General features: G+C 46.1%; 1 protein-coding gene across 14 annotated transcripts in view; it reads left to right on the forward strand.

Annotated features, from left to right (window-relative positions):
* Nucleotides 1–14,120, forward strand: part of LZTR1 (leucine zipper like post translational regulator 1) — a 298,691-nt gene that overhangs the window by 220,392 nt on the left and 64,179 nt on the right. For all 14 annotated transcript variants that reach the window (XM_073319623.1, XM_073319627.1, XM_078849769.1 and 11 more), the window contains one exon: nt 4,984–5,140. In XM_073319623.1, the coding sequence (XP_073175724.1) occupies nt 4,984–5,140 (157 nt within the window). The remainder of the gene's footprint in view (nt 1–4,983; nt 5,141–14,120) is intronic.

The following is a 14,120-nucleotide window of genomic DNA, read 5'->3' on the forward strand; positions in this document are numbered from 1 at the left end:
GATCAGAACAAGAAATGCCGTGTGTTCTGCTCCAGAGGGGTTTTGAGTCCAGGCTTTCTGTAGTCTCATAGGCAGAGGGGCTCATGTATGCCTTCTGCCAATTCATTTAATACCAGGGATCCTGAGGGAACTCGGACAAGGTTCAGCCTCAGTTATTATGCTAGACCCAGCGTGGCCCAGACAGCTCTGATACTCTGAGCTGATGAACCTATCAACACACCACTTGTTCTATCTGACATGATTTTGCAAAACAGAAGTGAGATCTTTCACCTCTTTCATCATTACATCTGACAGTGTGGTTGTTGGCTGATTAACTGCCTTTGAAAGGAGCTGTTCAAATGAAGTCCAGGACAGTTTGGTACATAGCAGAAAAACCTCTACTATACTGAGAAATGAAACAAAATGGAAGAGGTTTTCTATTTGGGCTCCAAAACATTTCCCTTGTCAATTCCTCTTTCTGCTACTCAGGACTGTCTGCTAGCTCTAACACATTTGGGGCCATCCATCAGATCCATAAGAGTACATTTAGCAGTAATAGCTGCATACCATCCTCAATTCAGGGTTATACTGTATCTTCCCACCCTACAGTTGCTAGATTCCGTAAGGGTTTTATTCATGTTTTTCCACCCAGACCAAGGGGCTCCTCCTTCCTGGGACCTCAACACAGTGTTAACTGTTTAGTGGGACCTCCTTTTTAGCCACAAGCAACCTGCTTTTTTGATCAACTGTCTATGAAGACTGCTGTCAAAGTTTGACTCAGACTCACAATTTATCAGACCACTCTGTTTTATTAGCAAAGCTGCTCTGCTAATACATTTAGAGTGGGGCTTGTGTCTCTTAATTTATACTGTTTTTGGAGAACAAGTTACAGAGAAGTTACAGACAAAAGAAGAAAAAATATTTTAGTCACCACCCTTCGAGATCCCTGAGACCAGTCACGTATCTTCAATTACCTGCCACCCTTAACAATCTCCTTTAACAGCTTCCAGTTAACTTAACTAATTGCCCTTCACACCTTCCATTCTGATGCCTGCTTCTTAGACTTGCTGACTCTGTCTTAATTGCTTCTCCATTCAAAAGCTAACTGTCCCTACATGTGCTCCCTCAGATACTTTGTAACATGTTTTGGCATGCCCTCTCATGTACAATGTATCCAGCATGTCCCCTTATACAACGCTATACTTATATAATGTTATACTTCCACACTGCTTACATCAACTCATAGGTTAGGGGACATGCAAGCCCTTATGGATGGTCCACCTGACATGACATTCCATAAAGATAGGCCTCACTCCAAATTCCTGCCTAATATTGTTTCTGATTTTTATTTAAATCAGTTGCTTCCCTGCCCAGTTTTCTCCCTCAAGTGCTACTCTCACACCAGGGGGAAGCCAAATGGCACACCCTTTGACATAGTAGGGCTCTAACATACTACCTGGATGGGATCACATCCTTCACAAGATCCCACAGACTGTGTGTAGCCTTTTCAGATAGGGTTAAGGTTCAAGCCACTTCCACCCAAAGGTTGTCCAAATAGATAACTAACTATATTAGATCCTGTTATGAAGTAGCTAGGGTAGATTTCACTTGGATGTTTTGGGGTTCACTCAGGCCAGACAGGGGTTTGATCAATATCTGCCTTTTAACCCTGGGTGTCTTGTGACTGTGCAGCTTTTGTCCAGAGCTTTGACCCCAACAGCCAGCCAGCGGCCCACAAGGCTCACTTTGCCTTTGCCCAACTTGGTTACTTCAGAAGAAGTCTGCTTTTCTGAAGTCCAGGGTCCGTATTCTGCTGCTTTCCTTTCTTCCTTGTGTCAAGATCCTGAACTCGACCATCTCATGGTCACTGCCTCCCAGGTACCCATCCACTTTTGCTTCCCCTACTAATTCTTCCCGGTTTGTGAGCAGCAGGTCAAGAAGAGCTCTGCCCCTAGTTGGTTCCTCCAGCACTTGCGCCAGGAAATTGTCCCCTACACTTTCCAAAAACTTCCTGGATTGTCTGTGCACCACTGTATTGTTCTCCCAGCCGACATCAGGGTGATTGAAGTCTCCCATGAGAACCAGGGCGTGCGATCTAGTAGCTTCTGCGTGTTGCCTGAAGAAAGCCTCGTCCACCTCATCCCCCTGGTCCGGTGGTCTATAGCAGACTCCCACCACGACATCACCCTTGGTGCTCACACTTCTAAACTTAATCCAGAGACTCTCAGGTTTTTCTGCAGTTTCATACCGGAGCTCTGAGCAGTCATACTGCTCTCTTACATACAGTGCAACTCCCCCACCTTTTCTGCCCTGCCTGTCCTTCCTGAACAGCTTATATCCATCCATGACAGTACTCCAGTCATGGGATTTATCCCACCAAGTCTCTGTTATTCCAATCACATCATAATTCCTTGACTTTGCCAGGACTTCCAGTTCTCCCTGCTTGTTTCCCAGGCTTTGTGCATTTGTATATAGGCACTTGAGATAACCCGCTGATCGCCCCTCTTTCTCAGTGTGAGGCAGGAGCCCTCCCCTCTCACACACTCCTGCTCGTGCTTCCTCCCGGTATCCCACTTCCACACTTACCTCAGGGCTTTGGTCTCCTTCCCCTGGTGAACCTAGTTTAAAGCCCTCCTCACTAGGTTAGCCAGCCTGCTCACGAAGATGCTCTTCCCTCTCTTCATTAGGTGGAGCCCGTCTCTGCCTAGCACTCCTCCTTCTTGGAACACCATCTCATGGTCAAAGAATCCAAAGCCTTCTCTCCGACACCACCTGCATAGCTATTCGTTGACTTCCATGATTCAGTCTCCTGTCTCTCTCAGGGATGCAAGAACTATGTTAGTTCTGTCTCCTGAGTTCAGTCTCAGGATAACCCCCACTCGATTTAGCTTGATGGCTTTGTTTAGTGCTAATATGTAAACTAAGGCTAAACAAATTTGTTAGTCTAAGACAAATTGGTTTATTGGCTTTACCTGGGCTAGACCATCTGGTCTTAAACATGCTCTAATAACATTATAGAGAACATTTATAATTTCATATATAATGTTACATATGTTTCACAAACATATGTAACCACTTCCCCTCTGCCCAGTGGGTGCTCGACCCCCTGGCCCTGCTTCTTCCCACCCCTGCACCGCCCTTGCCCCACCCCCATTCCACCCCCTTCCACCAAGTACCCACCCCTGCCCTGCCTCTTCTCGGCCTCCTCCCCAGAGCGTGCCACATCCCCATTCTTCCCCCTCCCGGAAAGTCCTTAGCACCGCCAAACACCTGTTAGGCGACGGGCAGGCTGGAAGTGCTGGGAGGGAGGGGAAGGAGCAGGGACGCAGTGCACTTGGGTGGGGGGAGGAGAAGGAGGTGAGGATTGGGGAGGTTGGCTGCTGGTGGATGCGGAGCACCCACTAATTTTTCCCCATGGGTCCTCCAGCCCGGAGCACCCAAGGAGTCAGCACCTATGTTCACAATTATATTATTGACCAGGGTGGTGTTAGCTTTCAAGGCATGTTTTGTACAAATGTTATTGCAGTAATGCTTAGGATGTGAATACATGTGTGCCTTGGGTCACATTCACCCATGCTCATGAGAGCTCATTCCACCAGAGCTCAGGCGGTTTCTTCAGCTTCTATATGAAACATCCCTATTTCAAAATTTGCATGTCAGTGACGTGCGGATCAGTCCACACTTTTACCATGACTCGTCCTTAGTTGAAACTTCAAGATCAGACTCCCACTTTGGTAGAGCTGTCTTGCATTCATTATTTAATTAGGACTCCAAGAACCCATAGTAAGGTCACTGCTTGATAGTCATCAGAAGTGGAATCTGTGTGGACAGTCACTTGAAGAAGAAGGAACAGTTATTTACCTTGTAACACACCTTCAAGGTGTGTTATTCACATGGCTTACACAATCCACTTCCTTTCTGTATCTACTGTTTCCTGCTCTTCTGGGATTGTGTATTGGCAAAGGAACTGAGGGATCATTAGGCCTACTCTGTCCTTTATGGGTACATTTACACTGCAATAAAAGACCCCTGAATTAGGCTCATGGGGCTCGGGCTGCGGGGCTATAAAATTGCAGGGTAGAAGTTTGGGCCTGGGCTAGAGCCTTTGCTCTGAGACTCTGTAAGAGGGGAGGCCTGGGCTCTAGTCTGATCCTGAATGTCTGCACTGCCACTTCTAGTCCCGCAGCTGGAACCCCATAAGCCTGAGTCAGTTGATCCAGGCTCTGAGACTCAATTCTGTGAGTTTATCATTGCATTGTAGACGTATTGTATGTCCTCAGGTGTGAGGCATGAGAATGTCCAGGGCACAGACAATGGATACTGTTGGCCAGAAAGAATCAAATTTCACACATACAGGGTGCATGTGCCCCGGAAGTGAAATCTAGGTGGACAACACCTCTTTAAGAACTATGACAGGTTTCAGAGTAGCAGCCGTGTTAGTCTGTATTCACAAAAAGAAAAGGACGACTTGTGGCAATTGGTTAGTCTGTAAGGTGCCACAAGTCCTCCTTTTCTTTTTAAGAACTATGGTTACCGTAAGATATCATTCTTTATACACGGATGAATATGTTACAAGATGCTACACATCTGAACTAAAGGTTTGGAATAAAAATGTGTGATGTCAAATATAGCATCATTTGAGAGATTACGTGATTGTGTAAGCACAGTGTGTCATAACACATACACTTATGTGGGTAGAGGCAAGGTTGTGCATTCAGCCTTAACTTGGGCATTCCATTTTGAGTGCTTAATTTTATGCATAAATAATGTTGCATTGACAAAGCTTTTTGTATTTAATATCAGAAAGAATAACCAAGATTATGCTATCACGTGATACTGATTTCTCAGGATTCTGGTGAAAAACCATTGAGTTCTCTTCTCATGGTTAATACTGTTGGGAATCTTCAGTGGGGATTTTGGAATGGATGCTTTGTAATGGTTTTTCTTCTGTTCTGTATAAAATTACAGAATTTCCTCAGATGAGACTGTTTTTCGCTTTTTAAGGAACACTGCCTGAACTTTGTGGTTAAAGAGTCACATTTTAATCAGGTAATAATGATGAAGGAATTTGAGCATCTTTCCTCATCCCTGATAGTGGAGATAGTACGAAGAAAACAGCAACCTCCTCTTCGAACACATTCCGATCAGCCTCTGGATATTGGTAATGTATTTTCCTTCCTGAACTAATAATCACACTGTTTTCTTGAGACTCTAACATGACTTGGGCATTGTCTACACTCAGGAATAGCAGATTACTCGCCATTGATTGCTCAGTCTAGCGTCACCCATATTGCCTCCTAAGTGCATACAAGGACATGCTAATATTTGCACCGGCTAAGCTTCAGGATTGCTGACATTCTATCAGAAACAGAGCTGATCACAGTGATTCCCATTTGTGACCTTTGGGCTCAATTGTTTCTACTGACTATATCTGATAATGAGTCCTGAGAAAGCTCCAGCTAGTCGCAATACAACCTGGCTGCCCATTTAAGGTCAGCTCAAGGTAATGAAAGTCCTCCATTGGATTGGCCCTAGGTACCTAAGAGATCACCTCCCCTTCCACAGCCACAGCCTCCTGCAAAAGGTGTGTTCCATGGGAACAGTGAAACCATCAAGTAATAAATAGTGGGAGGCTCCTGAATGCAGAAGACAGAACTGTCACAGGAGCAAGACCTAGGTTGTGGAACTAATTCCCCCAATAGGTAAGAGTGACCACAGGACCCACTGAATTAGGAAAGAAATGCAAATTCATCTCTTTGCATTATCCTTCCCTCGGTAAGGTTTAAATTCACCCATGCTCATATGTATGTGCACGCTCCAGCTATTTCTCATAAGGGCTGGGAAGGAAGGAAGGAAAGAAGGAAGAAAAGAGAGTTTGCTATAGTTTCTTCTATTTTTAAATACTTACAATGGAAAGCCATTCAGGTCCCTAGATAGACACCTCCTGATCCCTAGTGACATGTTCCACAGCTGGGAGCCCTCTGCTAAAATGTTGTTTGCCCCTGCACTCCATTAGCTGAAGTATCCCTGAAGAGCTGTATAGAGAAATGTGCTCCATGATGTGGACCATACCATTCAGCTTATTTCATAGAATCATACAATATTAGGGTTGGAAGGGACCTCAGGAGGTCATCTAATCCAACCCCCTGCTCAAAGCCGGACCAATCCCCAACTAAATCATCCCAGCCAGGGCTTTGTCAAGCCTGACCTTAAAGACTTCTAAGGAAGGAGATTCCATCACCTCCCTAGGTAATGCATTCCAGTGTTTCACCACCTTTCTAGTGAAAAAGTTTTTCCTAATATCCAACCTAAACCTCCCCCACTGCAACTTGAGACCATTACTCCTTGTTCTGTTATCTGCTACCACTGAGAACAGTCTAGAGCCATCCTCTTTGGAACCCCCTTTCAGGTAGTTGAAAGCAGCTATCAAATCCCCCCTCATTCTTCTCTTCTGCAGACTAAACAATCCCAGTTCCCTCAGCCTCCCCTCAGCCTCTCCTCATAAGTCATGTGTTCCAGTCCCCTAACCATTTTTGTTGCCCTCCGCTGGACGTTTTCCAATTTTTCCACATATTTCTTGTAGTGTGGGGCCCAAAACTGGACACAGTACTCCAGATGAGGCCTCACCAATGTCGAATAGAGGGGAACGATCACATCCCTCGATGTGCTGGCAATGCCCCTACATATACATCCCAAAATGCCATTGGCCTTCTTGGCAACAACGGCACACTGTTGACTCATATCCAGCTTTTCGTCCACTGTCACCCCTAGGTCCTTTTCTGCAGAAGAACTATTCCTTGGAAAATGTTTGTCATCTTGACACCTGTGAGAAGTGGGGTGGTCAGAGAAAGGCCAGGGCTTAGCATTGTGAAAGGGAGGGTGAGCTAAGTCAGTCTGCAATTTATAAAGTTTCCTCTGATGAGACTGTTTTTCATTTTTTAAGGAACACTGCGTGAACTTTGTGGTTAAAGACTCCAGAGGGGAGAGGAGGATGGGTAATTCCTGCTGCAGGTCTGATGAGGCAGGGTGGTAGGTTGAACCCCACTTTGGGGCTAAGAAGATTCATGGGTTTGACCTATGCCCTGCTGCAGGCTTCAGGATAGGAGTGTCAGTGCACACTAATTACTGCTACCAGATTAAAAAGAGTGATGGGGCATAATAAGCCTGCTGTTGAGGCCCTTATACCAATGGCATGTGTGGCAGAGCCTGTATGTAACAGGATAGCCTGTGTCCAGAATCAGGGCATGGGCAGTAAAGTCCAGTGGTTAGAGCTTTAGGTGGTGGAGCCTGAAGCAGGTGAGTTGGTAGCTGGGGTCTGGAGCCTAGGATCAATCTGGAGTCAATAGCCAGGAGCTGTAGCCAAGGGTTAAGCTGGAGTCAATAGCTAGGAACCATAAATGAGGCAAGAAAGCAAGAATGATTAGGGGTCTGTCTCAGCAGCAGTTCAGGGATCTGGATTGGTGCACATACAACTTCCTGGAACTCCCTTCAGGCTTAAATAGTAGGTCTGGGACAATCAGAGATATAGGGTGGGGCTGCCAGTCGTCAGTACCGTGGGTGGCACTCCCCACAGTGACTGGTCTCCTGGGATGCCTTCTGGCAGTGTGGAAGGGCCACCTGCTTGGCCTCCAGCAGATGTGGTTTCAAGTCCCATGAATCCTTACATTGCCCCTCTTCAGGTGTGCCCTGGGGCACTGAACACAAAGGCCATAATGGTTCAGACCAAAGGTCCATCCAGTTCAGTATCCTGTCTACCAACAGTGGCCAATCCCAGGTGTCCCAGAGGGAGTGAACCTAACAGGTAATGATCTAGTGATCTCTCTCCTGCCATCCATGTCCACCCTCTGACAAACAGAGGCTAGGGACACCATTCCTTACCCATCCTGCTAATAGCCACTTATGGATTTAACCTCCATGAATTTATCCAGTTCTCTTTTAAACCCTGTTATAGTCCTAGCCTTCATAACCTCCTCAGACAAGGAATTCCACAGGTTGACTGTGCGCTGAGTGAAGAAGAACTTCCTTTAGTTTTATTAAACCTGCTACCCATTAATTTCATTTGTTGGCCCCTAGTTCTTATATTATGGGAACAAGTAAATACTTTTCCTTATTCACTTTCTCCACCCCATTCATGATTTTATAAACCTCTATCATATCCCCATCCTTAGTCTCCTCTTTTCCAAGCTGAAAAGTTCTAGCCTCTTTAATCTCTCCTCATGTGGGACCCATTTCAAACCCCTAATCATTTTAGTTGCCCTTCTCTGAAGTTTTTCTAATGACAGTATATCTTTTTTGACATGAGACGACCACATCTGTACACAGTATTCAAGGTGTGGGCATACCGTGGATTTATATAAGGGCAATAAGATATTCTCTGTCTTATTCTCAATCCCTTTGTTAATGATTCCTAACATCCCGTTTGCTTTTTTGACTGTCGCTGCACACTGCGTGGACGTCTTCAGAGAACTATCTGCGATGATTCCAAGATCTTTCTCCTGATTAGTTGTAGCTAAATTAGCCCCCATCATATTGTATGTATAGTTGGGATTATTTTTTCCAATGTGCATTACTTTACATTTATCCCCATTAAATTTCATTTGCCATTTTGTTGCCTAATCCATTTAGTTTTGTGAGATCTTTTTGAAGTTCTTCACAATCTGCTTTGGTCTTAACTATCTTGAGCATCTGCAAACTTTGCCATCTCACTGTTTACCCCCTTCTCCAGATCATTTATGAATAAGTTGAATAGGCTTGGTCCTAGGACTGACATCACTAGTTACCCCTCTCCATTCTGAAAATTTACCATTTATTCGTACCCTTTGTTCCCTGTCTTTTAATCAGTTCTCAATCCATGAAAGGATCTTCCCTCTTATCCCATGACAACTTAATTTACGGAAGAGCCTTTGGTGAGGGACCTTGTCAAAGGCTTTCTGGAAATCTAAGTATACTATGTCCACTGGATCCCCCTTGTCCACATGTTGTTTGACCCCTTCAAAGAACACTAATAGATTAATAAAATATGATCTTCTATGTGCCTGACAATTTTATTCTTTACTATTGTTTCAACTAATATGCCCGGTACTAATGTTAGACTTACTGGTCTGTAATTACCAGGATCACCTCTAGAGCCCTTCTTAAATATTGGCGTTACATTAGCTATCTCCCAGTCATTGGGTACAGTAGCTGATTTAAAGGACAGGTTACAGACCATAGTTAATAGTTCTGCAATTTCACATTTGAGTTCTTTCAGTACTCTTGCGTGAATGCCATCTGGTCCCGGTGACTTGTTACTGTTAAGTTTCTCAATTCCAAAACCTCCTCTAGTGACACTTCAATCTGTGAGAATTTCTCAGATTTGTCACCTACAAAAGACGGTGACAAAAGATTGTCATGCCAGGTTTTTGTGGGTGACATTAATGAAAGTCTTTTACAAGTTCAGGGGCATGAATGTTACTGGCAGGCTCCCAGTACTACTCTTTGGGGCCATAGCCTTCCCAGTCTACGAGGTACCACAATAATCTGGAGCCCAATCCTCAGACACCTCGTTGCCCTGAACTGGAACTAGTAAGGTGATGGCTGTGTTCAGTCAGGGAAGAGATTTTCAGTGGGTGCTTTCAAGAGGGAAATATGGAAGACTGGGTACAATTTGAGGTTGTGGAGTTTGAAAGCAACAGTTGATTTTCTGATAAATATATAGGGTCCAAGCAATTGGTGGTCTAGCTTGAGAGATGGCCTGCCCATGTTGCAATGCTTAGCAGATAACCAGATCTTCTGGCCTACATAAAAGATCAGTTCCTCCTGTCTCCGGCAGTCTTCTTAATGTCCTTGACATGCCCCGTTAGTTCTGGAATGTGGTGGATCCTTAAACTAAGTTGGTAGCTGACAGGTTTGGGGAGGCTGCTGGTAGTTAACATAGTTAACAACAAAAAGAGCTTCGCTCGATCTGCTGGCAGTGCTTCTACTATTGCAGCCCAATATGCCGTTAGCCTTCTTGGCAACAAGGGCACACTGTTGACTCATATCCAGCTTCTTGTCCACTGTAATCCCCAGGTCCATTTCTGTAGAACTGCCGCTTAGCCAGTCGGTCCCCAGCCTGTAGCAGTGCATGGGATTCTTCCATCCTAAGTGCAGTACTCTGCACTTGTCCTTGTTGAACCTCATCAGATTTCTTTTGACCCAATACTCCAATTTTTCTAGGTCCCTCTGGACCTATCCCTACCCTCCAGTGTATCTACCTCTCCCCCATCTTAGTGTCATCCGTGAACTTGCTGAGGGTGCAATCCATTGCCTTTAGGCAGTGACTCCACTCTTCAAATGTGGATTTAATCGCAAGCAATTCCTTATAGAGGATTTTGTACTTTTTTTCTGTGTGTTTTAGCTTCCATGAGTGTTATGTGCAGCAGGTGCTGGGGCCCGTGCATCTGAGAGAGTGTGACCTATATGGTCACATTAGATGCATCGGCTTCCACTAAGAACTCTCTAACTGAATCAGGATGCACCTAAATAGGAGCAGTGGTGAAGCTGATTTTGAGCTGTTTGAAGGCTTCGTGAGCCTCAGATAACCAAACAAATTTGACAGTCTTGCAGAGGAGGGATGTCAAGCCAACTGTTCACTGTGAGAACCCTGGAATGAAGTGGTGATAGAAATTGGTGAAATGTAGGAAACACTGCACTTCCCAAGTACTCCTAGTTGTAGACAGCTTTCATCTTATTTGGCTTCATGCAGAGCGCATGTACCCCAAAAGCTCTGCAGAGGATTGGTTGAAGGTTCACTTTTCCAGTTTTGTATATAGACTATGCTGCTGCTACCTCTCCTGGCCGGTCCTGATGTGGTGTTTGTGCTGCCCTGGATTCTCCAAAAAGACAAATATAATCTAAATAGACAACAATTTATTGATCCAGAATGTCCCTAAATACATCATTGATGAAGTGTTGCAAGATCACAGGGACATTACCAAATGTTCAGTCCAAAGAATATTACCAGGTATTCAAAGTATCTGTAACAAGTTCGCAAAGCAGCCTTCCATTTATCCCTGGTCTAGATGTGTATTAGATTGTATGCCCACCAGAGGTCTTGTTTGGTGAATATCCATGAGTATCTTACATCATCCAGCAAGTCAGAGATTAAGGACGGAGGGTACCAGTTCCAAATTATCCATTGGTTCAAAGCCTCATAGTCTCTAAAGAGGTGCAGAGTCCTGTCTTTCTTCTTTGCGAAGAAGGCCAGGGTCCCTGCGGGAAATGTTGAGAAGCAAATAAACCCTTGGGCCAGGTTTTCTTGAATATTTGCAAAAAGAGCTACTGGTTCTGGTTCGGACATCGTGTAAATATGGCCATAGGGAACCTTCACCCCAGGTTGTAGGACAACAAGGAAGTCATAGTCTCAGTGCAGAGGCAACATGTCCACATTCTTTTTTTGAAGATGCCTGCATAATCCTAGTATTTATCAGGAATGTGGGGGGTCGGACCCAGGCGTGGTTTGGTTTGGCCAGTTGCTGTGAGCCCCAGCACACGTGGAGGTGCACTCAGTATTGCCTGGGACTGACCCCTGGACGTGCAACTGTTACTATGGAGGCAGGCCTGCTGACATGCTCAATGCTGAAATGCCGGGGATAGATCACACTGAACTGCAGGATTACATGGGGTTCCTGAATTATTGCTTCCAGGGGCACTGTCTTAGAATCATAGAATCTCAGGGTTGGAAGGGACCCCTGAAGGTCATCTAGTCCAACCCCCTGCTCGAAGCAGGACCAATTCCCAGTTAAATCATCCCAGCCAGGGCTTTGTCAAGCCTGACCTTAAAAACCTGTAAGGAAGGAGATTCTACCACCTCCCTAGGTAACACATTCCAGTGTTTCACCACCCTCTTAGTGAAAAAGTTTTTTCTAATATCCAATCTAAACCTTCCCCACTGCAACTTGAGACCATTACTCCTCGTTCTGTCATCTGCTACCATTGAGAACAGTCTAGAGCCATCCTCTTTGGAACCCCCTTTCAGGTAGTTGAAAGCAGCTATCAAATCCCCCCTCATTCTTCTCTTCTGCAGGCTAAACAATCCCAGCTCCCTCAGCCTCTCCTCATAAGTCATGTGTTCTAGACCCCTAATCATTTTTGTTGCCCTTCGCTGGACTCTCTCCAATTTATCCACATCCTTCTTGTAGTGTGGGGCCCAAAACTGGACACAGTACTCCAGATGAGGCCTCACCAATGTCGAATAGAGGGGAACGATCACGTCCCTCGATCTGCTCGCTATGCCCCTACTTATACATCCCAAAATGCCATTGGCCTTCTTGGCAACAAGGGCACACTGCTGACTCATATCCAGCTTCTCGTCCACTGTCACCCCTAGGTCCTTTTCTGCAGAACTGCTGCCTAGCCATTCGGTCCCTAGTCTGTAGCGGTGCATTGGATTCTTCCATCCTAAGTGCAGGACCCTGCACTTATCCTTATTGAACCTCATCAGATTTCTTTTGGCCCAATCCTCCAATTTGTCTTCTGGGTTACCGGCCCCAATGACAAGAGTGTCCCATTGCTGGTTTCCAAAATGTCTGGTATGGACTCCTGCCAGACGGTGATTTGCAGAGCTTGGGCTGTCTTGGAATTTGTGAAATTGGCAGTAGCCCTGGAAACAGTGAGTGCCCACAGCAATGGCAGCTGTCAAGTTTTGCCACGGAGGCACAGCTAACTTGGAACCTGAAGATGCAGGAAATGTCTGGGTGGGCCTGTCAAGACTTGAGGGCAGGGGTCAGTCCTGAGTGTATTTTTGTGGTTGTGCCCAAGCCAAGACCCACTATGAAGTCCAAGCTTGGTCATTTCCTGATCCCTTCCTGGCTGGGGTCCATGATGCATGAAGCAAGTATGTGTTCTGACTCACCGCAGTAGTAGTGCAAGCTTGTTTGTGCCAAGGTTGCTCCTTCTCCTTGGTGGTCAAGCGTTGGCAGTCCACGTTGACCTGCATGTGTTCAGGGGATGAGCTCGAGGGTGCTAGTGCAAGATGTGGGCAAGAACTGGGTAGAACCCCTCTTTTCCTCTCTCTGCTTCTGTAGCCCATTGTCAATGTGGATGGCTAGATCAGTGAAGGTGTCCAGGCCCGTGGTGGCTTCCACACATTCTGAACCTCTTCACTGAGTCCTCACTGAGTCTGGTAGATCTGGGCTACTTCATTCCACTTGATGTCATCCACAAGCCATCAGAAATGTGCAGCCTACAAGGCAGCTGGCCCTTGTCCCTGTGTGAAGTTCTGCAGGGCAGCTTCAGCGATCACATGCACCAAGGGTAATAAAAAATCATAGACAAGGCTCAGTGCTGGACTGTTCTGCTGGAGCAGGGGGGAGGCCCAAACCAGTGCCTCACCTGTCAGAAACTAATTACCAATCCCACCTTGGCCTGACCGAGGGGGTAGGTCTGGGGGTGGAGCAGAAACAATGAAGACACTGGTTAAGGAATTTTCAGGGGTCTCCATCAAACCACAGGTCCTGGCTTGTATAGCGGCGCTATCACTCACACCATGTGTGATGTATCTCCTTATGCATGGGTTGCTTGTGGAGGGTTTTCTGCAAAAAGTTGCAGCACCTGGGCCTACAGAGCTGAAATCTCTGCTTGTACGTGGGCGACCTGTGCCTGCAGATCCGGTGCCCCTATGGGACAATGGAATGCCTAGTCCCTCCAACTCCTGCTGGAGTGTTGGCCACAGAATGTCGGAGGTGTCTGTGCAAGCTGTCAGGAACCAGGGCATGGGCATTCAGTTCCAGTAGTTAGAGCCATAGGCAGTTGGTCCTGAGTGGTCAAGCCAAGGATCATGTCAAGTTCCATAACTGGGAACCAGAGCCTAGGGTCAAGCTAGGGTCAATAGCCTACTGAGCTGAAGCTGAAGGTTAAACTGGCATCAATAGTCAAGAACCAGAACCAAGGGGTAAGCCAGAGTCAGCAGCTAGGAACCAGAGCTGAGGGTCAGGCCTTAGTCAATAGCCACGGGTTAAGCCAGAATCAATAGCCAGGAACTGGAGGGCAAGGCAAGGAGGCAGAAACTGGGAATGAGGCAAGGGAGCAGGAACCAGGAGCCAAGCAAGGGACCAGGAACAAGGCAGGGTCTGTCTCAACAGCATGTCGGGGATCTACTTTGTTTCTCAGATAACTTTCTG

This window comes from Lepidochelys kempii, chromosome 21 (assembly GCF_965140285.1).
Source record: "Lepidochelys kempii isolate rLepKem1 chromosome 21, rLepKem1.hap1, whole genome shotgun sequence".
In the NCBI taxonomy this organism is placed as follows: Eukaryota; Metazoa; Chordata; order Testudines; family Cheloniidae; genus Lepidochelys; species Lepidochelys kempii.